Raw genomic sequence first — 27402 nt, 5'->3', positions numbered from 1 at the left:
CCACACGCGGCATTTCTATAACCGGTATTTCTAGGTGACGAGCTGTCCGGGATGTCGTAAGCCGCTGCCGAGATGCGCGCTGTGTCTGATCAACATGGGAACGCCGTCCGGTTTCACGTTGGATAAACAAAAAGACGCCGACAAAGACGGTTTGAAGATGTCGGAGTTTTCGAGTTGGTTCACGTGGTGTCAAGGTTGTCGTCACGGCGGTCACGCTAATCATATTACCGAATGGTTCAAGTAAGTTCGTAAAGCCCGACTCCGTACCACGCACCTATCAATCCGCAGCTCGGGCAGACGCTTTTAAACTGTTAGCCATACTAGCATCAGTATTCAGTACTTCACCCGAGATATTTCTAATTGAAAATGAACTACAAGCACCAGGTATTTGACAATATCAGCACACTTTCAAAAACTAATTGTCCACACTTCGCATGTGTTCAGTGCTTCACCTTACATTTTTAATTGAAAATGAACTACAAACAACAGACATTAGAGATTTTATCAGCACACTTTCAAAAACTGATCATCCATACTTCACATGTGTTCAGTGTTTCAACTGAGACATTTCTAATTGAAAATAAACTATAAACACCAGATATTAGACATTTTACGTTGCCCCAGTCCATCTCCTACTAGAAATTATCCAGTTTGGAGTATTGATTCTGTATTGTTTTTATTTGCAGGGAGCACATGGAATGCCCGGTGACCGGTTGCGTTTGTAAGTGTATGTCGTTGGATATACTCAGTAAACTGGAGATCGAAGAACAGTCTGTATCACCTAGAAACACGTAGTAGCTACCACTGGCGAGTGTGTGGAGCATGTCGTAGCTACCACTGGCGAGTGTGTGGAACCTTGGCGTAGCTACCACTGGCGAGTGTCGAATCATGCTGTAGCTATCACTGGCGAGTGTGTGGAGCATATTGTAGCTACCACTGGCGAGTGTGTGGAGCATATTGTAGCTACCACTGGCGAGTGTGTGGAGCAGATCATAGCTACCACTGGCGAGTGTGTGGAACCTTGGGGTAGCTACCACTGGCAAGTGTCGAACCGTGCTGTAGCTATCACTGGCGAGTGTGTGGAACCTTGGCGTAGCTACCACTGGCAAGTGTCAAACCCTGCTGTAGCTATCACTGGCGAGTGTGTGGAACCTTGGCATAGCTACCACTTGTGATTGTCAAACCTTGGCATGTGTGGGACCTCGTATCGTACTACCCTCAGTGTAGCTATCACCGGTTAGCGAGGATCTTGTGAACTATGTAGCCACCGCCTAATATTCCGCAAACTATGTACGCGACTACCTTTCGGGAGTGAGGTTGTCCACTCGCAAGTGAGGAACCTCAACTATGTAGTTTGTTCCACTGGCGAGTGTCTGAAGAAACCTCAAATTTTTTAGCTAGCAGAGACCTACCACTGGCAAGTGAGGAATATGTAACTTCCTTCGCTGGCGAGTGAGGAATCTACCGAACTTTGTCTATGTTGCTGCTACCTCTGGCGAGTGAGGTGAATACCACATAACTTCGGTCGGCAAGCGAGGAACTTTAACTCAACTTACGTATAGAGATAAATAGTTCCGACCCCTGGCAATTGAGCATCAGTTCAAATTGACTGTTATTAACGCGTTAAATCTTCCGAGATTCAAAAACCAATAAATAATGCTGCCAAAATTAAAGAAACGATTACTGAATTGTCATTTTGTTGAAGTCGAAACTTTTGTTCTTAAGTTTATTAAAAAATATTATAGGTATATTCAAGAAAATCGGTAATTATTGATTACGAAGTATCGGTGTCCATCACTGAGTAGGCGGAGTTAGGGAAGCTTGTTCGTTCATGATTCGTTACTCGCGATCTTGTAATATTGAGGACATTGAGCGATCAGATTCAACGCTTTATTGTACTGTTTCATATCTACAAAAAAAAAGAATCTTCATGAGAGGTCTGGTAATAAATCTGTTTAACGAATCGGTCAATTCAGGATTTTAGAAGTTTTAACCCTTTCACTGCTGGCTTATTAATACCCTATTTGAAAATTCTGAAAAATTCCATCCTAGTGTGTTGAATAACGGGAATAGCACTATAGTGCGTCTACACCGCAGTGCGGTGTATCGTTAGTTACTAATATTTCACTATGTTTGACAGGTGCTGCCATCTTTCAAAAGAGATAATAAGTAATTACTAATTAAATTAATACACCGCAGTGCGGTGTACTAGCAAAATCCATCACTGATTCATACACCGCACTGCGGTGTAGACGCACTGAAAGGGTTAAAGGAGTTTCAGGCATTTTGCTCTAATCAACCCTTTCAGTGCTGACGGATTAATACCCATAAGTGCTAGAGCCGATTTGAAACTATTTAAAAATTCCATCCCAGTGTGTTGATTAACGGGCATATCGCTTTAGTGCGTCTACGCCGCAGCGCGGTGTATCAACTGCTAATAATATTTCACTACGTTTGACAGGTGCTGCCATCTTTCAATAGGGATGAAAACTAATTTTTGCATAATTACCAAAACTACTGGAATATTCCGCCGGGAAAACGACGTACGACTGAGCTTTTATCTCGCGACCTTGAACTTCACCGTGCACCTCGGTCAAGCCCTGCAGGTATTCTTGTAACTGAAACGTCGAACGGAACGAACTCTTTGAGGGAAAGAATTTGTAGAACAAAGTCGCCCCACAATCTGCAGAAGCGACCGCATTTAATAACGGAAGCGACCCCGGAAATTGTTTTTCGTAAAACTCAGGGGCCGGTTCCATAGACGGGGCTTTGACTTAAGACCGGTCTAAGACAAACTTAGTTCTATAGCCAATCTAACAACTTGAGACAAGTCTTAAGGTTTAAGACCACTTTTGGTCTTAAGTCTCGACTATGCAACCAGCCCCTGGGGCCAGTTGCACAGTCGTGACTCAAAAAGTGGTCTTAAATCTTAAGACCGGTCTTGTTAGATTGGCTATAGAACTAAGTTGGTCTTAGACTGGTCTTAAGTCTAAGCCATGACTATGCAACCGGCCCCAGGAGTGTATCCAGGAATTTTGAATAAGAACTATCTCTCTGGGCCTTGTTGTACAGTGGGACCTCGTTACAGCTAACTTCACGGGACCAGAAACTATTTTCGTTATAACTGATAGTTTGTTATATCCAGTATTAAATTAATCGAATCTTCTCACTCGGGACGAAATTCTATATTTGTTAAATCCGGACCCAGTTCCACAGTTGTGAGTTAAGATTTGACTAGAGTCAAGTCATTGGAAATGAACTAATTTTCACCCAGAGTTAACTCTAACTCACGACTGTGGAACTGGGTCCTGATGAATCGTCGTATCTGAGTTGGTTGTGACGAGGTTCAACTGTAGTACATGCACTGGGTACATAAAACCCGAAGTGGGTTTGGGGCCCTGCCTCGAGAAAATTTTAAAAAAAACGAACATTTATCGAAACCTTTAGTGATTCTAGAGTAGAACAAAATGACTGGCAATGATATACCATGAGCCAGGTAGCGAATATGTTATTTGCAAAAATAGGGGGGGGGGGGCGAGGCGGAGGGGGTATGGATTTACCAACAATACCAACTAAAACTGTTTTGAGCTCGAACATGAAACTGGGCCTTCGTCGCGTATTTAAAACTTACCGGTTCTTGTAGTTTGACGGTTACGATTTGATCGTCGCAGGTTTTCAGTTTAAACGACATTCCGCTGTTATCGGGCTGTAAAACATACCGTGAGCATTTCGATTAAGATTACGATTTAAAAACTGTCCCGTCCACGTTCGGGGGATAAATTGATATCAAATTTTCCACTTTCTCGCGCAAATTTTAACACATCCGCTGCTGGCTAAGACTTCATATTACGGGTTTCTGGTACGCATTAGGGGAGGGGAATTGCATACTGCAATGATGAAAGGGGGTCCAATTCAAATTTTATGCCTACCATAAATAAATGAATGATCCCTTAGCAAATTGACCCGCCTGACCAGGAGAAACAACTTAGGTATCTTCTTTTTCTAGCCGGAACAGACATTCATGGCTTAACAAAATGACCAAAACCGAAGTTCGCCCCCCCTCGATTAAATCGAACTTACATCGTGAGCTATTCCCAGTAAACAAACGACGGTTCCCTGATTCTGTCCGAGCATCGCTCCGTTGATCCGCGGCTTAGAACCGACGTGTATACCTGCCATTGTTGATTTCGCTGAAAAAAATAAAATAAACATTCATAATATTCTGAGTCGACGCCAAAAACGAGTCCACCGGAGCCACCCATTTTAGAGATTCCTCGATGAAGTCTGCGCCGAGTTTCGAATTGGAAGTCCAGCAGAAGCCACAGTTGTCGGTAACCTGTGTCCGTGGTTTAGTTTCACGATCAGATATTTTCACAGTTGATATAAAAGCCTGATAAAAATACGATTACAAAAGCTTATCCTTACCCCAGTTAGTTGCCTAATTGTTGTTTTTATAATCGGATGAGCTTGTACCATGCTTGTGGTTTGTGAAAATATCCGATCGTGAAACTAAACCACAGTCAGGTAACTGACTAACCCTTACCCCATCAACCCTAAGCCAGGTAACAAACTAGAGCCACAGGGGCTCGTATTTGAATAAAGTTAGGGGGTGAACTTAGTCTAGTACCGAGCCGTTGTTCCACAAACAACCGGTTGTAGGGAACCGGTAACAATGACTGGTATTCAGGCTAGAGGTGAACTGTAGTGTGAATACCAGTCTCTGTTACCAGTTCCCTACAACCGGTTGTTTGTGGAACGACAGCTAGGTACTAAACTAGGGTGAACTGCAGCTTAGATCCTTCAATATCTCAGGTTCGATATAATAGTACCTGGGATACTGCTGGATGCAGTTAATCCCCAAACTTCAAGTCTACTTACTTCACTTGAATTGAAAACACTATTTTATTTTTTTCACCCTTTGTGGCTTTCAAAAAACCATGTCATGAAGAATGACATGGACTGGAGTGAATGATTAATAATCAACGAGACAGATGCCTCTGTCTGTCTGATAATCTGATCAAATAGACCCGATAGTTTCTAGTCTCTAGTTTTGATTTGAAATTCTTTTTGGGAAAAAAACTAACATTTTTTTCGTTTAACTCAAAAATATTGAATAATTTCATTGAATTAAATTGATTGGTTGGCTTCATTTGCTTATATATAACTCCTTGTTTTTCAGGTAAAGTTTCTTTGAACCGTAAAAAAAATTAATTCAAGATGATAACATGAAATTTCGTCGAATTTACTCGACAACGGCACAATTATTTCTGTTTCGCGTCGATGAATAAATCACGATAAAATCACCTTTACAAAAACCCGCGTCAATCAAAACTGATTGAATTGAATGATACTTCCCGCCACGGCCAGGTGGCGCTGGCAGTGGGGAATCCCGGGTAACACTAACGACCGTAAGCCGGACTTACATGCGGACCGAACATGCGTGGCTCCACAATTCTATAAAATTCAATGAACTTTATTCTGACGATACAACAAGTGATTAAAAGCGAGTAAATAATCAGTATTCAAACGGTTTGGTTCAAAAATCTAAGTTCATAATCACTCGATTTCTTAATTAGTTGATTAGGCCGAGGATAATCACTCGTTATTTATTTCTCTGATTCCGACGACTCAATGAAATTGAAATGAATGAAAATCGCCCCACACACTACACACGACACAGCCGGCATACTCAGCACAGCCCACACAAACCCTATTGGTAAGATTCAAGAATAGGGGACTAGTGGTTAGGATTAGGGTTAGGATTAGGGTTAGGGTTAGGTTTAGTTCCCTAATCATCATTAATTACTATATACATTACTATCATTATATATCATCATTATCAATTACTAATATTATTACTTAATTGATTACTATCACTACATATATATTGCTATAGTCCCCTATTCTTGAATCGCACCACCCTATTTATTTTGGCCGATTTTTGGAGTAGTCTACTCCTGTCAATATAGAGACATCCTCAGCTCGCTTGCCAGGTTTTGATTGCCATCCGCTGAAGCTCACGCCAGTCGCTAACACAAAATAATAGGGTTACTCTTGGGAAACCAAGAAGATCGACGTAAAGCCAAACAAACCCTTGCCGCAAACAGTTCATTGGTCCAATACATCGCCCACGATTTCTTGGGCGGACAGGTTCCCACTTAGCCAATCAGATTTTTGGTATTGCTCTATTGCCGCATTAGTTGATGTCCTACTGCACACTAGCGACACCTGGTGGATCCATACAATTGCCACGAGTGAAATCCTCTATTGCCGCAGTAGTTGATGTCCTACATACCACTTGTGACACCTGTGGATCCATATAGGCCTAATTGCCACGAATGAAATCCTCTATTGCCGCAGTAGTTGATGTCCTACTTACCACTAGCGACACCTGGTGGATCCTCACATGCCACGACCTTTCACAGAATCTTCTTTCTTCAATCTCTCTTAATCGTTATATTCCAGATTGTTGACACATCTACCGGAATGAAGCGCAGAAAATTCCACGATAAAGATGCGCCGAATTTAAAAAGATTTCGAGCGAGCGTCGAACAGTTCGCGAAGCAACAATCGGGCGGCGACACGCAGCAGCACGCGGCATCCACGACGATGACGACGCAACAATCGGACGAGAAAAAAATCCCGCGTAAACAAAGACGCAAACAGGGTCGATTGTTGAAGAAAGCGAAAATGAACGCCTTTTATCACAAAAAACCGGTATGTACTTATGTCTATTCCAACTTGACTTGAGAGCACATCAGGTAGTCTAGCTTAGTCTTATAAGAATCACAAAGCACTGGCAGTTGACCAAACACATTGTTTTTTAATCCATTCTTCATTGTATTGAAGGATATCCGAAAAGGGGTTCATGAGGGAAAAGAGACTCGATGATTTGAAAGTTTAATAATATAATTCCATGCCTACTTACTGAAGTTTGGTACGTAGGCATGGCAGGCATACTGCTATATTGTGTCTACACCAATTAGTACACTGCACTGCTGTGTAAGTAAGGCTCTGCACTGCGGTGTTAAACTCTGCACTGCGGTGTAAGATGCTGCACTTCGATGTAAGATGCTGCACTGCGGTGTAAGACAATGCACTGCGGTGTAAGATGCTGCACTGCGGTGTAAGATGCTGAACTGCGGTGTAAGACTGCACTGCTGTGTAAGATGCTGCACTGCGGCGTAAGACACTGCATTGCAGTGTAAGACACTGCATTGCAGTGTAAGACACTGCATTGCAGTGTAAGACGCACTAAAAGGGCTGAAAAGAATCATTTGCCTTGTTTTAGATTCCGCAAGATTATAAAGACATTTTCCCCGAGAAGAAACCGGAGAAGAAAAAGAAGAAGAAGAAAAAGAAATCGAAAGGCGACAAGAAAAAGCCGCCGGCCGAGAAAGGCGACGACGGTGATAGCGAGGGTGAGACAGCCGGAGGAGGGTCAGGCGAAGAGAACGAGGGAGCGTTACCTCGCGCGGAATTCCGTCGCAAACAGCTGATGATGGAAAACGAACGCGAGGATAAACTGATCAAACGACTCGAAAAACAGATGAAACTGAATCGAAGGAAGAGTAAAAATTTGCCAAAGTCGTTCACAGACGATGGATTGGACTGTATCCTTTTGTTCAACTAGAAACACAACTATCGGACGAGCGGGGAAGGCTCCACAAATACCAGGGCCGGACTTAAATAGCATTGCGAGAAAATTAACAAAGCTTGTACTGTGTAAGAGAGGATCTAGGCTTCTTTGAAGGGGTGGACCTGAAAGTTGGAATGGGCGCTCAATTTGAAAAGGGCAGGTTTGGACATTGGTAGGGGTTCAGGCGGCCCTCCCACGGATTATTTAGGACAAAAAAGGGCTTTTCTGACCCTCTTAGGAGCCAGTTGGATTATTTTAAAAATCCAAAACTTTTTAAAAATTCCTTCCCAAACCTTTTGGAGGGCATATTCGTATTTAGAGGGAGCAGACTAGTCCACCTCAAATCCACTCTTGAACAAGCGCGGTAGGCGCGAAGCTAAAACAGGGGTTTGGAAATTTTTCGAAATGTTTGTGCATTTAAATGCAATTTCCAAGAGCTGGTTTAAAAAAGTCATAAATCTTACAACTGGTCTTGATTTTTTTAATAAACTGTACAGATATATTTGAAACGCTGGATTCGGAAAAACTGAAATGTTTATATGAAAATGATGGAAGTGAAGATGATGATGGAAATGATGACCAGTTGTTGTCCAGTTTACAGGCGAATGATGACTCAGATGACCAAGGTGTGAATCAGATTGTATTCAGAACAAAAGCCTGATTTATTTCTGTTTTGTAGTAGACAACTCGATTTTAGAAATCAAGGGTTCCATTTGTGGCAAGTTAAGATCCACCAGGTTTTACTAGTGTGCAGTAGGTCATCAACTACTGCATCAATAGAGGATTCCATTTGTGGCAAGTGAGGATACACCAGGTGTCGCTAGTGTGCAGTAGGACATCAACTACGGCAGCAATCGATGATTCCACTTGTGGCAAGTGAGGATCCACCAGGTGTCGCTAGTGTGCTGTAGGACATCAACTACTGCTGCATCTAATTTTGGCAAGTTAGGATCCACCAGGTGTTGCTAGTGTGCAGTAGGACATCAACTACTGTGGCAATACCCGGTAGATGATTTCCACTTGTGGCAAGTGAGGATCCACCGGATGTTGCACATAGTTAGTCAGGCTTTATCGCTTGAATTTATCCTATATTTCTATTAAAAATCAACTTTTGTCGCAATAATCAATGATAACTATACGAAACGCCCAAAGTAGAAGATTGAATCATATAAAAAAGCTTGTTCCATTACATTTGGATTCGAAAGCTAAAAAATCCAGATTGAAGTCATAAGGGAGCTAATTTCTTTCGTTCAGATGTAAGTGAAAACGATGATGAAAGCGACGAAGATGAAATCGATGATAAACCGATGGAGAAGAAAAAGTCGGTGAAATTCGCCGAGAATTTGACGGACGAGCGAGAAATCCTGGAACGGTCTATACTGGAGAAATTAGTGAAACTGAAGAAATCGAACGTCGAGGAGATAATGAGAAGTGAGGGACGCGAGGAGATGCGCGATGAGGAGAGTGAGGAGGAAATGCGGGATGAGGGTAGCGAGGAGGAACAGGAGAGCGAGGATATGGAGGACAACGGCAGCGATGAGGATGGTTCTAGCGAAGAGGAGTCGAAAGAGGAGATGTCGAATGAGGAGGACTTACAAAACGGTACGTACGCATCCCTCAACGACGAGTTTAGAATGTCAGTCATGATGCCAAGATAGTCGGGTCTGCCTTCGTTTATTTTCGGGAGCTATATATAATTAGCTTATATAATTGCTTGATCTTGATCTCGAGTGTCTTAGTAATTTAGTACAGCCCTAGGCTTGCGCTGTGTCCCTCATCTTATGTATGTAAAAACTATGTGAATTCATACGACGTACGATAATCTTCGATGACATAATGATGAAAATAGATTATATTATTATATACAATAAAACCTCTCTTAGTGAACACCTCTATTTAGTACCTTAGTCAACACTTTTTGCCCGGAACCAAATATTCCCTACTCACTCATTTTCAAATAAACGGAACCTTCATTTCGTGAACACCTCTCTATAGCGAACAGTGGTCCCATCCCAGAATGTCTAGACAGTCAAAGTTTGCTAGTAGACTCATTGTTGTCAGTATCTAGGTGTTCATCATTTACTATATGTACATAACCCATGGTCATTCAATGGCTGGTTGTCTTTAATAGTCCTTAGGCAGTACTAATTAGGTTAGTTGGTAACTACAATTATGAATGGACAGCTGTTATTGTTTTGGATTAATGCTTAATTTTGGGGGTAGTAATTATTCAAACTGCTGGTAGGTGGCGTGAAACAAATAAGTGCTACCTCTATTCAGTGAACACCTCTCTATAATAAACAATTTTTCAGAACCCCAAGCGTAGCACTATAGAGAGGTTATACTGTATTATGTTTTAAGATTCCGAAGTCGACGGCGTTGACAGCGACTCCGAAGTCGTCGCGGAGCCCGAGCCCGAACTGAAAGAGGATATTTACGGCCGGTTGCGCGATAAAGACGGTAATATCGTCACCGGTCGCCAACAACAACAACAGAAATATATACCACCGGGAAAACGAGCCGAGTTGACGAAAATCAGCGAAAAGAAAAAGATTCAAAACGAACGACTGACTAAACTACTGAAAGGTTTGATTAATCGGTGAGTTTATAATTCGTGGATGCAATGTGACGTGACTAACTTGTAGCCGTCTTTAATTAGAAAGGAATGATAAATCTTCGTTTTGGCTTGGTTGGAATTTTTTAGGACTCATTTGGCTGGCTGGCAGCCGCGATTGCCGCGATTGGTATTTCTTTTTGAATAATGGTGAATAATTTGTCCATTTGATAAGGCTGACTGGTAGACATATTAAATAGGGAAAGAATTGTTATTCTTTGTCGATTTTGGTGGGATTTTGCGCGATTCAATGTGGCTGACTGGCAGCCATCATCATTTCAGAGGGAACAGTATTTTATCCCTAATTTTGTGGATTCGATATTCCAGGTAGCTGACTAGCGGTCATCTTCATACTAAAATTTCTATCTCTGTGGATATTCAATATAGTTGCCTGGCAGTCAACTTCATTTCAGGGGGAACGGTATTTCATCCCTATTAGTGTAGATTCAATATTCCAGATAGCTGCTAGAATTTACATTTCTGTAGATACAATATAGTCGACTGGCAGCCTTCTTTATTTCAGAAGGAACAGTATTTCATCTCTATTTGTGTAGATTCGATATTCCAGATATCTGCCAGAATTTCCATTTCTGTGGATACAATATAGTCGACTGGCAGCCTTCTTTATTTCAGAAGGAATAGTAATTTTGTCTTGATGTAGAGAATGTTTTTAATGAGTATTAACGACCGTTTTTTTTCCAGAGTGAGCGAATCGAACATGCAGCCGATCGCGAACGAGATCGAGTCTCAGTACAGATCTCACAGCCGCGCCGATATGAACGAGACGTTGTACGGTTTGATAACGGCCTCGTGTATCTCGCCGATTCCGACCCCCGAACGTTTGATCATGGAACTAGCGATGTTGGTCACCGTCCTACACGGCAACATCGGCTCGGAAGTCGGTAAGTTCGATTTCGATTTAAACGTCGTGAACCGTACTCGTACCGTACTAAAAAATGATGATTTAGGTCGACTGCCAGTTCTTTCTTGTACTATTAAGACCTTTATCAGGTATGAACTACCAAAAACGAGCGAGCTAGGCCACCCGCAATGCTCTCAAATCAGGTTGAAATAGACATTAGTCATGTAGACTGTCATATTCCAGCGTAATTCCATAACACTTTCCTGTATATTCAATCCTACTGACAATTGAATCACCAGGCCTAAGTAATGAAATACTTCAACAGTCAAATTTTGATATATAACGTTGAAATGCATTGAAATACATAAAAATCAAGTTTCGAAGGACTTTTTCATCAAAAGGATGGACGTTTAGAGTCAAATAGAGGGACAAAGATGATGTTTGTCCAAACTTTTTCCAAAAGAAAGACAAAGAAGGGCTTGGAAGGACCGCTGGAAACCCGGCCCAGGGCGCTCATTTATACCCTTTTCAGTTGTAATCGTTTACTTCATGGACTCGAGAGGTTTGTCATTTATTTCCTAGGCGCGTATTTCTTGCAAAATCTGGCGATGAAATTCGATGAATTGTTTCGCGCCGGTGGAAACTACGGCGAAGGCAAAACGATGGATAATCTAGTCATATTTCTAATGTACATGTACAACTTCAAGGTGAGTGACATTCAAGGCGAGGGCTGATCCGAGGGGCAGGTGCAAGGGTGATGTGCACGTACATCTTGCCTCACAGTACTCGTACGTACATGTGAACACGTCGTCTGCTGAGTGGCCACTGACCGGGAAAAACTCGAGGAATCAGTAAAGTCAGGGAAACCTCTGGGAATGCAACAAATTTGTGTAATTCCATGAAAAAAATCAGAGAAAACTCAGGCGAACCCCTGCCTGATTAGGACATCATCCGTGTATGACACCTTCGCTTGCCAGGGTTTGATTGCCTCCTACCGAAGTTCACGCTGACAAAAACCGTGGCCGCAAACTGTTCACTGGTCTATTACACTGATTTCTCGGGCGGACGGGTTGCCACTCAGCGGCCACCAGTCTATGTATCTAGCCAATCAGATGCGTTGTTTTTCACCGGCCGATTCGCTCTATCATTAAACCACATCTGATTGGCTAGATATATAGCCTGGTGGCTGCTGAGTGGCAACCTGTCCGCCCAAGAAGTCTTGGGCCAAGTAATAGACAAGTGTAAGTGTGGCCAGTGTTGTGTAAGAGGAAGGCAATCAAACCCTGGTAGACGAGAATGGAGTGCGGAAACTATTTGATAAAAGCAACTTTTGTCGTTGTTTTCTGCGTAGGTCGTGGATAGTTTAATTGTGTTCGATATCGGCGGAATATTGTGCGAAAGTTTCACGGAGAAATCAATCGAACTATTGGTGATCATACTGCGCATCGCGGGTATGACGCTACGCCGAGATGACGCCCTCGCGCTCAAAGACATCATACTGAAAATACAAAACAAAGCGAGCACCGCCGACATGGAACGATTCGAGGATAAGTAAGTGTTCGTTGATGCTCACAGAACTAAGGATCTAAGTCTTCTAGTCTTGGACCCTACAACTCCTTGATTCCCTTAACAACTCTTTCGAAACAGAAAATATGTTTAAATGTGCTTTCTTCGTGTTTACAAGGACCCTACGACTCCTAGATTCCCTAAAAACCTTCTAAACAGAAAATGTGCTTTCTTAGTTGTTTACGATACCCTGATTCCTAAAAAAAACTTCTAAACAGACAATGCTTTTAAAGGTGCTTGAGGCTCCTTTTATTTGAGCAAATTGCCTGAAATTCTGATTTTGAGAAATAGACGGTTAGAAATGTTTGTAGTCGTTAAGTAAATGTTTTCTGCGTAAAATTTTTCAGATCTCGCGTGAAGTTCATGTTGGACATTTTGTTGGCCATCAAAAATAACAACGTACGAAAAATTCCCAATTACGATCCGACTCATCTGGATCACCTGAAAAAACTGCTGAGGTCCTATGTAGGAGGTAAGACAGATTCGCGCGACTCAAATTGGCATTTAAAACTCGTAGAAGCAATTTGAATAAACACTAAAAAATTTAAATATTTTGAAGGGACATTCATCATGAGGGAAGTCCATCTATGTGATCAGGAGCGCGTTGCTCAAAATTTGGTTAGAGTTAACCAGTGGAGAGTGGACATCGTGACAATTATACGTTCATTGTTACTATGCTATTTATCCGCCATGTTTAAAGGGTAAAACTAAGAGCGTTTACAAGTCATCACTTATTGAAAGTCATCACTTTTTGAAAGTCATCACTTTTTGAAAGTCATCACTATTTGAAAGCCACCCCATTCCTAAATGGATGGCTCCAAGGATATCTAAACTACTCAGTTTCGAATCGTCCTTTCTAAAGCGAGCGGCTCTGAGATGATGACACTCCTTTCTCTAGTAGGAGGGGTGGTTCCGGGCGGACTTGGTTCCGGGCGGCAGTCTATCTTTTTTCCCGGTATTTCAGGTTCGTTGGAAGCGCCGTTGCGGATATCGCTCGACGATTTGCTCTCGGCCGAATCTCACGGCCGATGGTGGATGGTCGGCTCGGCGTGGTCGGGTAAGCAGACGGATTCGACCGCGACGAGTAAAACGGGCGCGACGTCGACGGTCGACAGTTCGTTTAGCTCGGACATCGTCGAACTGGCGCGAAAACAGAGAATGAACACGGATATACGTAAAAATATCTTCTGCATCATAATGACCAGTGAGGTATACTTGAAATTCAAAACAACAGCTTAATACCCCCTATGACATCATCACATTGCAGGCTGGATCTTGGAAAATTGGTAGGCCGGGGTCCAGAAGGAAAGAAATGGCATTTTTCTGAGAGTCCATGAGATCAAATTAACGATAACTGATGATGTCATAGGTGGATTTTTCGAGACATCTTTTCTGAAAGAGTCCATAGATCATGCATTCTGATGATGTCATAGGGGGATTTTGGGGGCAGACATTTTTTCTGAAAGTGTCGTTATCCTATGTGATGATGTCATAGGGGGATTTTAAGCGACATCTTTTCTGAAAGAGTCCATAGATCAAATTAATTTTCATGCTGATGATGTCATTCGAGGATTTTTGGAGGCAGACATCTTTTCTGGAAGAGTGCATAGATCAAATTGATATGTAATCTGATGATATCACAGGTGGATGAAGGGAGCCATCTTTTCTGGAAATATCTTTTGATCATTTGATGATGTCATAGGGGATCTATGGAGGCAGACATCTTGTCTGGAAGAGCGCATAGATCAAATTGATATTATGTAATCTGATGATATCACAGGTTGGTGAAGGGAGCCATCTTTTCTAGAAATATCTTGATCATTTGTGGGTTTTATTTGATGATGTCTCAGGGGATTTATGGAGGCGGCCATCTTTCCTAGCCGTGTCTATAACGTAAAGTTCGTCGATCTAATTGCGTTTACAGGATTTCGTGGAAGCGTTCGAGAAATTGCTGAAACTCGGATTGAAACACCAGCAGGAACGCGAAATCGTGCACGTGATAACCGTCTGCTGTTTGCAGGAGAAACGTTACAATCCGTACTACGGGTTCCTCGCGCAGAAATTCGCCGAGTACGATCGACGATTTCAGGTTCGTAGTTTATCTTCGCGCGCACGTGCGCAGACGTGTTCCTATCTGTACGCGAGAATCCTCTCTCAGATGGGCTGTAACAATTGTAGTGTGTAAGGAATTCAGGAACAAGGTGGCCATTTACCTGTAAATAGCCAGGGATTTTTTCTATTCTTTAAGATAGTCAGGGAATATTGCGGGAATTTTGGAGAAAAAAAGGAGCTAAAAATCATTGAGAAGTCAGGGAAATTTGTGGAGACTGCTAGATCATGAGATTGCTAGTGAGGGAATATTGCGGGAATTTTGGAGAAAAAAAAGCTTAAAATCATCGATAAGTCAGGGAAATTTTTGGAGACCGCTAGATCGTAGAGATTGCTAATGTGAATTGATTGGATACTTAGCAGATCTAGTCCGGGAAAACAACGTACATGTCAAGGAAGTCAGGGAAAAGTCAAGTAAAAGTGGCCACCCTTAAGTGTTTAGTTTTATTTCGATGCAACTTGGTGTGGTTTGTACATGTAGTTGCGCTCCTGCGATTTATCTAACAAAAATATCAAACATGGCGGCCATTTTGGCATTTTTTCTATGTAATGAATCTTATGCAGACAACTCTTTCAAACTGTACAGTATAAGTCCACCCCGACGTAGACGTTTCTTCACTATTCACTACTCCCTTTTTTAGTTCATTCAGATGTTTTGTTTCATTATTTCAGATGACAATACAGTTTAATTTATGGGACAAATTGAAGGAGATTTCGAGTCTATCCGAACAGAATCTGAAGAACTACAGCGGCTTTCTCACTCATCTGATCGCGACGAAGGCTCTCTCGTTATCCATATTCAAAGTGAGTCGGTTCTAACAATTAGAACAAATTGAGTAGATTTTCAATTTTAACCAAGACTTCTAGCCTGCCTTATAAAATATTTGAAAAATCCCATGTCTCTGGATAAACGAAGTTCATATCATGCTGCGCACTAGCGACACCTGGTGATCCTTATTTGCCAGGAGTGGAATCCTCTATTGCCACAGAAGTTGATGTCCTACTTCACACTAGCGACACCTGGTGGATCCTCACTTGCCACAAGTGGAATCTTCAATTGCCGCAGTAGTTACTGCAACAATCTTACTGACAACTTATCCTACTGCACACTTGCGACACCTGGTGGATCCTCACTTGACACAAGTGGAACCCTCTATCGCCGCAGTTGTTTAATGTCCCACTGCACACTAGCGACACCTGGTTAGATCCTCACTTGCCACGAGTGGAATCCTCTATTGCCAATTAGCTACCTCGCTTTACTTGAGGAAAACGTTTAAATTATTTTCTAGGTCGTTGAATTCGGAGAATTAGACAAATCGAAAGTATTTCTGATCAAGTCGATCCTGCTCGGTCTGCTGGTCGACTACGACGAGGACGTCACTCGCGAGGTATTCCAACGCGTCGCTCCGTTTCCGAAACTGCGCACGCTGCGACAAGGATTAAAACTGTTCTTGCAACATTTCGTGTTGAAACACAAGTCGAAGTTGAACGTGGACGATTCGGTCGATATAGACGCGAAAGTGAAACTAGCATTTAACTCAATGTCGGCGAGTGACTCAAAATTACATATGTAGCATTTTTTATACTTCGAAAGAATAAAAAATAAATCGAAAAAAATGTCTGTAGTTGAGATTACAGCGGAACCTCGTTACCGCGAACTTCACGGGAACAGAACATCTGTTATAACTGATAGTTCATTATATCTGGTATGAAATTAATCAAATCTTGTTAATTAATCTTAATCAATTTGTTAAACAAATATAGAATTTCGTCCCTAGTAAGAATATATCCGATGAATCGTGCATCCGACTTCGTTATAATGAGGTTCACCAGTCTTGAATATCATTGAGCGAAATCCCACGATATCAATCTCGGTAAACAACATTATTTAGGGGGTCCCGACAATATGATGGTATTGCGATTAATTTCATGGGCTTTATAGCCTGGTATTGCCTTTAACCCCAGGGCTAATTCAATTGAAAATGAATTAAGTTTACCCCCGGGTTAAAGGTAATACTAGTTCATAAAAACACGCCCATAGATTTCATTGTTCAGCTTGCACCCCTCACGGTCATTGGCCATAAGGGCTACGCCGTAGCGCGGCTTGCATCGTCCTTACATTAACATTTCATATGGTCCTTTTATCCTTTCAGGTGGTGGATTCCTTCCATCCATCCTCATAGCTTATTTGATAATAAGGTCTTGGCAAATTTCCTTCGGATTGTCTCCAGTTTTTCGACGCTGCATTTCTAAGTAGTGTAGCCTACAAGGTTCACAAGATGATCAAGCAGTCCCTTAAAATGTTTAGAATGCTCGGAAGAGACCAATTTTTTTGGGGGATGACTAGCAGATGACCCACTTTGAAAATCCTGGATCCGCCCTCTCGGTTGATCAACCTTTCATAAAAATACACAATTTAAAAATGATTCATGAAGTTAAGCTACCAGTGGTCATATTTATTCTTTTAAAAACAAATTTAGTTTTACACATCAATACGTCATTTATATAAAGTAAGTCCCCCCCCTATAATCGGTCAAAGACCTGTAATCCTCGAAACTAAACCATGATCAGAGTTGAATAAAATTTCTTAAACCCTTCACTAGTCGCTTTTTTAAATAAGGACACCTGTTAACTGCTTTTGGAACTAATAACTGACTCTTTAAAAAAATCTCTTACAGTCCACGCACACTTTTTCAGCTATGAATCTGCAGCCCGGAAGTCAACCCTCTCCAAACACATTTGTTTAGTGTAGTTAATTCATTCCTTTTTCAAATTAACCCTTTCGGTGCATCTACACCGCAGTGCGGCGTACAAATCAGTAGACTGCCAATACACCGCATCATGGTGGATCGATGTTACAAATGTATTAATAATTAGTTTTCATCTTAACGGAAAGATGGCAGCACACCTATCAACCATAGTGAAATGTAAGTAACGACACACTGCACCGCAGTGTAGATGCAATTTTATGGTACACCCGTATAATAATTCACTGCAATGGAATTTTTCGAAAGTTTCAAATTATCTCAACCATTTTCAGGTATCAATTAGTTAAGTGTCGATGATCAGTTTTTGAAAGAGTGTGCTTATAAAACTTTGAACTTCATTGTCAATTAAAAAAATTTCTCGGACGAAGTTCTGAACACGATAAGAAATTGGCAGAACGGCTATGAAAAGCCGAGACATATCCTGCCAGGGGTTGCGGGCCGCAGATTGAAACGCCATGATTTCAGAAACAGCTACGCGTCCATATGTCATACAGGTTCAACACCCCCTCCCCCTCATCCCCAGACTACTCCCCGACCATGAATTTGTGTTTAATTACCAAATTTTGGCCATGCATCGACCAACGCTTTATTCATTATTCGTTTCGATAAGTTCCGTGGTTTTTTTTTTTACTTTCGGCCGGCAAAAAAAAATTCTCCACCGTAGCCGAACGCGCGATAAAAATCTCAAATATATTTTCTCGGCACGAATTGTATCATTTCGCGCATCTCGCGCTCGCGGACAGGCGGACGGGGCCCCGACGGAGCCGGCGCCCGACGAGCCCGTCCAGCCGTCGTTTGCATTGCGAATCACCCCCGATTCAGGTCGATTCCGAAATTGTCGCGAATATGTTGAAAAAAGCTAAAATCTAAAATCGACGAAAGCTTCGAAATTTCGATTAAAATACGTGCTGTTTGTTTCTGATCTCTAAGCGTTTTTTGTTGTTTTTTATTTCCGGCTGGTGAAGTCATGATTCCAGGTCATCTACGATTTCATCGTCATTTTTTCATCTTCATTTTTTTGTGAAACGAATTTTCTTTTTCTTTTGTTTGTTTTTTTGCTGCTTCATTTTTTTTCAACGCGCGCCCGCGTTTACGGAATCACTGGCCGTCCTCTTTCTCCGACGACGACGTCTCTCGGAAATATTTCTCGACCTGAAAGGAATTCGAAAAGAGAATTGAATCGGCGATCGCGATAACTGTTGATAGATTCAGCTCGTGGCAGGTGAGGATCCACCAGGTGTCGCTAGTGTGCAGTATGACATCAATTACTGCAGCAATAAAGGATTTCACTTAGGTCAAGTTAGGATCCACCAGGTGTCACTAGTGTGCAGTACGACATCAACTACTGCAGCAATAGAGGATTACACCCGTGGCAAGTGATGATCCACCAGGTGTCGCTAGTGTGCAGTAGGATATCGAATACTGCAACAATAGAGGATTTTACTAGTGGCAAGTGAGGATCCACCAGGTGTCACTAGTGCGCAGTAGGATATCAAATACTGCAGCAATAGAGGATTACACCTGTGGCAAGTGATGATCCACCAGGTGTCGCTAGTGTGCAGTAGGACATCAACTACTGCAGGAATAGAGGATTTTACTTGTGGCAAGTGAGTATCCACCAGGAAAGCTTGGAATAACGTGACGTCAATCACTTTTTTTTAAAATAGAATTTAAGTCGCAGAATATAATATATGAATTCTTTATCCGAACGAACTCGCAATTGAATCCAGACTTCGACAACAGAAAATACTGAGCCAGTGACTCGCACGAAATGCCGTTGAAACGTTTTTCAAAGATCAACGACGCGAGTCGAAAAAAACCAAAATACGTTGGAAAAAAAAAATACTTACGATTTTTTTCACGTGATCCAACGCCTTTTGCTTTTGAACGAGCGTTTGCGATCTGTTGGGACTGTCCTCGCGGCACTTACAGCAGTCTATGGTATACGGCGGTGTTATCGTCACTTGGTCTAACACGATTATATTCTTTTCTTGCCAACGTACCTCTTTTATCCTACGAATAAAAACGAAAAGCGAATCGTCGTTTTTAAACTTCCGATATCCGTAGATAAAAATGCCATACGCGTTGTTATGACGATAATATTCAGACATTGTTCCCACAGTTATATGAATTTAAAACTCACAAGTATTTCATGGGTGATTTTCCCAAATACAAATGAACAAATATCGTCATTCAACAGTCAAAATGTTAGCGGTGACCTGTTGAAAAAGGTGACTTTCAAGGGAAATTGCTGAAGAAAGTTGCCCTTGGCAAATGCAATATGTGAAATGTAATGAATTTCCCAAGTATTTCCCTGATTAGAGGAAAATTTTTCAAATTCCCAAATATTTCCAAACCGGGTATGATTACTTCAAAATTCCCAAGTTTTTCCCTATTTCCCTGTTCTGTGGGAACCATGTTTAGAAAATCCTACACAAGTGTGAAAATGTTTCCTCGAGCTAGTTGTTCGGCATTTCCACAATCACTGGAGGTACATATCGCTTCGGTACCCGGTCAATAAAACCGGGGTCAGGTTAAGGATTCATCCCGTCGAGATATCCTTGTTGCTACCCAAAGTTTATGAAATCAGTCCTACGAATCAGTTTATAAAACTGAACCCAACTTAAGGATTTATCCTGGATCTAACTTTGATAGCAGGTTTACGATCCGTATATCACTTAGATACTATGGACCTAGTTCCACAGTTGTTAGAGTTAACTCCCGAGTTAAAATTAGTTCATTTTCAATGAGTTACGGTAACTCAGAGAGTCAAATCTTAACTCACAACTGTGGAACTGGACCTAGTTCATTAACCCCTTCAGCGCTGAACCGAAAGCGCTGGAGATAAGGCTAACAAAAATGATACCTTGTTTCTCCGCAGCGGCCGGGTCATTTTTGTAAAATATGATAAACTTTGTAAACAGTTCATTTCTATAGCGGCCGGGTCTGTTATGGTAAAATTGATCACGATTTTAAAAAAAGTAATGTATAGGGTAGATAGGCGGCCGGCCGGATCAACATTTTAGCTCAGCAGAGCGGAGAAACAAGGTATCAATTTTTTTAGCCTAATTTGAAAATTTTGAGAAAAATACCACCCCAGTGGCAGTGGGTTAGATAACCGCTGAAGTGTGTCTACCGCGGTGCGGAGTATCGTTATTTACTAACGTTTCACTACGTTCGTCAGTCGCTTATATTTCGCTATGTTTCACAGGCGCTGCCATCTATAGACGAAAAAACTAATTACGAATAACATCGATACACTACGACGATGCGGTGTACTAGCGCAAGTCCATCACGGATTAGTACACCGCACTGAAAGCGATGACTTAGAAACTAGAGCCGGGGTAAGGGATGGTTACTCACGTTTTGGTGATAGCGTTGAAGACGCGTTGTCCCTCCGGCGGTACGTCGACTCCTATGTATTCTAATTGTCGTCGTTTGTCGTCTAGATTCTGTTTCAATCGGTTCGTTAGCTACAAATATACACAGAGTAGAAAATGGGAATAAAATAGCTTCTCAATTTTGGGGCCATTTGGGACCTAAAAATCGAATGAATCCACGTTCAGAGTTACAAAAACCTTAAAACATATATAAGGTTTTTTTCTTAGGTTTTTAAATAGGGATTGTCCCAGTTATTTATTTGATCAGGGGCTGGTTCCATAGTCGAGACTTTAGTCCAAAAGTGGTCTTAAATCTTAAGACTGATCTTAAGCTGTTATATTAGCTATATATAACTAAGATAGTCTTAGACTGGTCTTAAGTCTAAGCCATGACTATGGAACCGGCCCTGGAAGATTTCGTTTGATTTTTTCTTTTGAACAGGGGGTTTTATTTAGCTAGGTAACCGAACCAAAATGAGTTAAGATGGAGCATTTTGCTCAAAAGTTGGTTTAGGTTTAACCACTGAAAAGTTAGCACGACAACTAATCTTGTATTTTACGCCGGTTATCTTTAACCAACTTTTCAGCAACTGGCCCTAGGTTTTTATAGGCTAGCCTATGTTAAGTCTCAACTGTGGAAGGAACTGTGAAACCAATTTGAAATGAATTCATTCATTCATTTATGGAATGGATTTATCGCACTCAAGGCTTAGATTCAAGTCCAGTTTTTTACCAAGCCCATTTCGGTAATATCAATCAATCCAAGAACCTAAGATCAGTCTAAGCTCATTTTGGTTCTATAACCAATCTAATAACTTAAGACCAGTCTAAGCTCATTTTGGTTCTATAACCAATCTTACAACTTAAAACATGTCTCAACTCATTTTGGTTCCATAATTAACCAATCTAGCAACTGTAGACCAGTCTAAGTTCATTGAGGTTGTATATAGCTAATCTAACATCTTAATAGGACCAGTCTAAGCTCATTTTGGTTCTATAACCAATCTTACAACTTAAAACATGTCTAAACTCATTTTGGTTCTATAATTAACCAATCTAGCAACTTAAGACCAGTCTAAGCTCATTTAGGTTGTTTTAGCTAATCTAACATCTTAATAGGACCAGTCTAAGCTCATTTTGGTTCTATAACCGATCTAACAACTTAAGACCAATCTAAGCTCACTTTTGTTAGTTCTATAGCCAATCCAACAACTTAAAACCAATCTATACTAATTTTACTTTTATAACCAAACCAACAAACTCATAGGGCCTAAAACCAGTCTTAGGAAAAACGTATGACCAAACCATCAAGACTGGGCCATAGACAAGTCTTGTCGAGACGCAGCTGAGTAGAAACCATCTGATGTTCAGTACTCACCTTGCTTAGATTCAGATGTGACAACACTTCAGGCGAGCCCTGCGCCGGTTTAATTAGCGAGATGTGTTTAACGAGCGATACGTTGATGAATCTGACGTCGTTCAAACCGTTCCGTTCGTTCGTCGGCGGTTGTTCTTAGAGAGAACGCGTCAGTTAAGGCGAAATAACATAGTCGCATAAACTAGATCAAGAGGCGGATCCAGAGGTAAGGGTGGATCTACGGTTCGAGGGAGGGGTGCACCCCCAAAATAGGGCATAGGCCCATCATAAATCAAAAGGTCTTGTTAACCCTTTCAGTGCGTCTACACCGCAGTGCGGTGTATAAATCGGTGATGGATTTTGCTAGTGTTGATGTAATTAGTAATTAGTTTTTATCTCTATCCAAAGATGGCAGCACCTGTCAAACATAGTGAAATACTAGTAACTAACGATACACCGCACCGCAGTGTAGACGCACTACGTGGTATTTCCGTTATTCAACACACTAGGGTGGAATTTTTTAAAATTTTCAAATTATCTCCAGCACTATATGGTATTAATTTGTCAGCACTGAAAGGGTTAATGTTTTACGACGAGTTTCCTTTTGAGGTGTGTCCTAGGCCTAACTCATCTGAGGAACAGAGGACAAGCAGTTTACGAATTTAAACTTCTTTAGGTACCAGTTTTAAGTTGTTAATTTTTCATGAAATTTCCCAGGGCAACTTACCATTTTTAAGGGGGGAGAGGTGACGTGCGCGACCCCCGCAGCCTCCCGTGGATCCTATCCCTGAGGGGTCTAGACACCCGCTTAAAGGTACCTCAAAAATTGCGGACAGACAATTTTCCGATGAAAGATAGAAATCAAGCTCGAATGAAACATCAATAATATCTGTATCTGATAGCAGTAGTTGCCTGAAGTTTGTCCCGATGCAGGGACAGTAACCTCGCCTTGGCAAATGTTTTATGGTCGCAATCTGTATCTTCTAGATCGAAAACATTATCGCACCGACAAGCAATTGTGACAGATAGTGGTTGACAGAACCGAACGGACTATAGGCTAAATCAGTCTTAACACATTTCACCGTGTCGGTCATCAATTTCTGGAATAAAATTCCAACTGAATGACTGTTTTACTGAGTTCGCAGATAGTCGACTAACCTTGTCAGCCCAAGAAACCTCGGGCTGTTTAATAGACCAACAAAGGGTCAGTGGCCCGGGTCTGTGTTTGGCTTGGGCGGGAGGAAAAAAACCCGAAGCAAGCAAGGACGGTATTAAGTCAAGCCGGTCTCCGTCCGTCAACAACAACAACAACAACTAACAACGCTGATTCCATTTGAAATGCAATTTCAAAATAGGCCCGAGTGGACCGAGAAATGATCTATCTCTAGGCCCTAATAATCGAGATGGATCTTGCAGATCGACAATAATATAACAGTGACTGGAGGGGTAAGAATAGTGAAGCAGTAATAGTAATGAGATTGACCCAGTGAGATTGGAGTCTGGAGAGCTGATTGATGATATGAGAGCTGCTGCCGAGAAATACCCGATTTTTTTGAGGCCCGTTTACGAAATATCCGCGCGCTTCACCGTTAAGTAAAGGATACTGAGCACGACCATTTTCGTCGGGTAATCAAAGGCGACCACTTCGCCTTTTAGTTCCTGTTCATGGCAAGTGGTACAGGAGATAAAACTTCCAATCTGAAAATAGTCCTCTTCCGCCATCACCAGCTTCATCTTTACACACACATCTATCAGCGTAGACTGGTGTCCGTTCCTGTAGCTGGCGGCCTCCGGGGTTCAGGGGGTTAAATTTTTGCAAATATTGCCGTTTATTCTAAAATCGAGGCTCAATTTTACGTTAGAGAATCCGTTTGTTTTTTGTGAATTTCAATTTTTGTCGAAACTCGTCGATATTTCTTGTGAATGAGTGTAAGTATTTCGCTTTGTCGTTTCAGTTCAAGAAAGTTCGAATTTTCACGTTGAGCGGTGTTTGACTAGACTGGTTGCTGGTCTGACTCGGTTATGACTTAACGGCCTCCAACAGGGCACCATCAACACAGTACAATCAAAATAGACTTTATTCGTATCGAACTAATCCGGCGACAATAAATAATCCAGATGCCATTACACTCAGAGCCTACACGATCCACAATTCGGCAATATGTGACGACGATATCACCACGAAGAAACAGAAGAATTCAGGGAAATCAGGGAAAAGTTTTCATCAAACAGTTTTCATCCTATATCCTACCTATTTGACTGCGGTTACCTGATTGGATTCTTTACATCGAATAGTCAGTGTGTCCCAGGGGAATCATATCAAATTCAACAGTAGTGACCACCCCGAGAAACGAAAAAAAAACGACTCCAAATTTTTTTTTTTTTTAAAGTTTTTTTTTCGACGTTTCGATTTTCCTCGGGGATCTCCTAACTGCTTCTAAGCCCTGCATCGACCCGACTTTCATCCTTTGCATACTCAATCATACATTGAAACATTTTATTTCATATACTCAATAATTTGCACACTGAAGCACCTGCCCGGCCCGGCATGTATGAAGAGGGCCTGGTGACAGGTTGGTGACAGGCTATGTACGATACTGATATTCCGATATATTCTGTGCAAATAGATATTATTACATTGTAATAAATTGTAAATGTCCACGGTAATGCAGGGAACTAGGGTCGATCGATGGTCTCGAAGGTCCAGGGCCTGCTCCCGACTGATTTGCCCTTTTCAACAAGACAAAGTTAAAACCTTTAAATTTGCATCTTTTTGACTTCACTGTATAAACCGCTTATTTGAGGACAAAAGAATATTTTTTCATATTTTTGCTTTGATTTCATCACTCAGTCCCTCTCTCCCTCTCTCCCTCTCTCCCTCTCTCCCTCTTTCCCCATCTCTCCCTCTCTCCCTCTCTCCCTCTCCCCCTCTCCCCCTCTCCCCCTCTCCCCCTCTCTCCCTCTCTCCCTCACTACATACACAGTGTCACCTTGACGAGCATACCCCGCACGAGATCGATATTTCAAATCACCTGACAACTCGCTATCGACCAGATACAGATGTTCGTATCGCTATTCACTAGTTATATTTTGTTGAACTCTGATTTCAACTTATATATTAGCAAAATGTGAAAGTTTCGCGAATTCCTAATAAATCCACATATAGCTGGTCCGATAAACACATGGCCGCGTGGAGACTAAACCATCACCACTCTTTACATTGACCGTTCAAGAGAAATCACAGCACAAACAATGAGACATCGACCTGATAATGATATCATGTTATTTTCTTAAGTTAACGATTTAATAATTCGATCGATTCAGTAGGGGGTCTAGCCGCAGCGGTCCTTTCACAATTCACAATTCGAGAAAATTGTAATCCACTCGGTACTATAGACCACGAATCTGCAACCTATGTACGTCGAGCTGGATTAAGTAGCGATTTCTAGGTCAGGGAGTTCTGTAGCCTACACGGGGGACTGGGTTTGGTTCTAGATTCAGACTCTACAATTCTAGGTCCAGACAATACGACTTACACGTGGAACTGGGTTTGTCAAACTCTACAATAGGTCCAGACTTTACGACCTACACGTGGAACTGGGTTGGGTTCTAGGTTCAGACTCAACAATTCTAGGTCCAGACTCTACGACCTACACGTGGAACTGGGTTTGGTTCTAGATCAGACTCTACAATTCTAGGTTCAAACTCTACGACCTACACGTGGAACTGAGTTTGGTTCTAGGTTCAGACTCTACAATTCTAGGTTCAAACTCTACGACCTACACGTGGAACTGGGTTTGGTTCTAGATCAGACTCTACAATTCTAGGTTCAAACTCTACGACCTACACGTGGAACTAGGTTTGGTTCTAGATCAGACTCTACAATTCTAGGTTCAAACGCTACGACCTACACGTGGAACTGGTTTTGGTTAGAACTAGGTTCAGAGTCTGCAACCTACACGTGGAACCGGCATGGGTTGGATTAAAACTAGGTTCAGAATCTGCGACCTAATACGCGGAACTAGCGGTCCACAAACAGAATATAATTGATAGTACATTCGATCCGTCATTAAAGACGCAACTGTTGAGGATGAAATTTCTAATGATCGCTTTATCTATAGAGCTCGTGTCTTGAAACCGGGGACCAGTTTTTCGCGGGAGATTCAAGTCATTTCTGTAAAGATAATAGAACTCAGCACTAATTGTCGTACAACAACAACCTGTATGTATATACATTTTACTTCTGACTTGTCAAAATGTCACCTGACGTGTAATTTTTAAAACATCCGCACAAGTGACACATCAGAATATACCGAATCAATTGTTCGTTGCACGATCAGCAATTTTAGCGAATCAAGTGAACGTTTTGCGCGCATTAGGCGTCATTCCAACGAATGCTTTTACAAGAGGAGTGGATACTGGTGAGTAATCACTTAAAATGTATATCTTATGTTCGTGTTTCAGCGAAAAGTCGACTGATATACGAAAGATTAGGGATCGGGAATATTTAAAGATACTACAAGATATTAGAATGTAATAATAAGTACTCATTAGATCTTTTAGAATCAAATATCATATTTACGATAACCAATTATCAAACAAAAGTGATAAACGTTATCATCATAATTATAACGAAAATGCCGCACGACCACAGGCGATCAATGACAAAGGCTCATCGATACAATATTACACTTCCGAAATTAAAAAGGGGGCTTACTCGGCGAAAAAAGTTCAAGCCCCGGCTCAGCTTAATTCGATTTAGCCTTATCGCAAATTCCGACTACTATTAAAGATTTTAATCGTCTGGTTTCATTTCTTTTTAACTAGATGGGTATGGAAAAAATCTGCTTCGTTTTTCCCATGCTAAGAAATTGTTACGTGATAAAATGTGCCTCGACATCTAGTCAAATCTTGGAGTTGTTTTTGATGGCGCAATATCTTTAACTATTCACGTGTCCGTCTGTCGTGTAGAATTTATCTATTTATTTCCCGAATAATTTACACCGATGAATACCAGATTCACAAAATGACAATAGATAATTGATTTGTTTTGCACTGGTGCAAAATAACAGCAGGGCGGCCGGAGAGCTTGTAATATCAGGCACCC

General features: G+C 41.6%; 3 protein-coding genes across 3 annotated transcripts in view; 1 reads left to right on the top strand and 2 right to left on the bottom strand.

The window, feature by feature from the left end:
* Positions 1-16396, top strand: part of LOC141911993 (uncharacterized) — a 30198-nt gene extending 13802 nt beyond the window's left edge. The window contains exons 18-30 of the mRNA XM_074803138.1: positions 6466-6717; positions 7292-7613; positions 8137-8265; positions 8894-9241; positions 10001-10238; positions 10956-11155; positions 11698-11822; positions 12467-12666; positions 13029-13153; positions 13646-13890; positions 14606-14770; positions 15463-15594; positions 16080-16396. Coding sequence (XP_074659239.1) covers positions 6466-6717; positions 7292-7613; positions 8137-8265; positions 8894-9241; positions 10001-10238; positions 10956-11155; positions 11698-11822; positions 12467-12666; positions 13029-13153; positions 13646-13890; positions 14606-14770; positions 15463-15594; positions 16080-16364 — 2766 coding nt within the window. The 3' untranslated portion in view covers positions 16365-16396. The remainder of the gene's footprint in view (positions 1-6465; positions 6718-7291; positions 7614-8136; positions 8266-8893; positions 9242-10000; positions 10239-10955; positions 11156-11697; positions 11823-12466; positions 12667-13028; positions 13154-13645; positions 13891-14605; positions 14771-15462; positions 15595-16079) is intronic.
* LOC141912010 (replication protein A 14 kDa subunit-like) lies at positions 1618-5342 on the bottom strand. Its single transcript, XM_074803165.1, has 5 exons — positions 5305-5342; positions 4081-4190; positions 3632-3706; positions 2510-2618; positions 1618-1909 (listed from the first exon to the last, which is right to left on the bottom strand). The coding sequence occupies exons 2-5, from the start codon at positions 4177-4179 to the stop codon at positions 1830-1832; spliced, it is 363 nt and encodes a 120-aa protein (XP_074659266.1). The 5' UTR covers positions 4180-4190; positions 5305-5342; the 3' UTR covers positions 1618-1829.
* An 838-nt stretch (positions 16397-17234) lies between the features above and the next one.
* LOC141912005 (protein LSM12 homolog A-like) lies at positions 17235-24081 on the bottom strand. The gene is made up of 5 exons (XM_074803158.1): positions 23900-24081; positions 22317-22450; positions 20922-21031; positions 19409-19571; positions 17235-18710 (listed from the first exon to the last, which is right to left on the bottom strand). The coding sequence occupies exons 1-5, from the start codon at positions 24027-24029 to the stop codon at positions 18657-18659; spliced, it is 591 nt and encodes a 196-aa protein (XP_074659259.1). The 5' UTR covers positions 24030-24081; the 3' UTR covers positions 17235-18656.
* Between the last annotated feature and the right edge of the window lie 3321 nt (positions 24082-27402).

This window comes from Tubulanus polymorphus, chromosome 10 (genome assembly GCF_964204645.1).
Source record: "Tubulanus polymorphus chromosome 10, tnTubPoly1.2, whole genome shotgun sequence".
NCBI lineage: Eukaryota > Metazoa > Nemertea > Palaeonemertea > Tubulaniformes > Tubulanidae > Tubulanus > Tubulanus polymorphus.
Note: the sequence above shows the minus strand (reverse complement) of the source record. Positions and strands in the feature narration are given on the sequence as shown.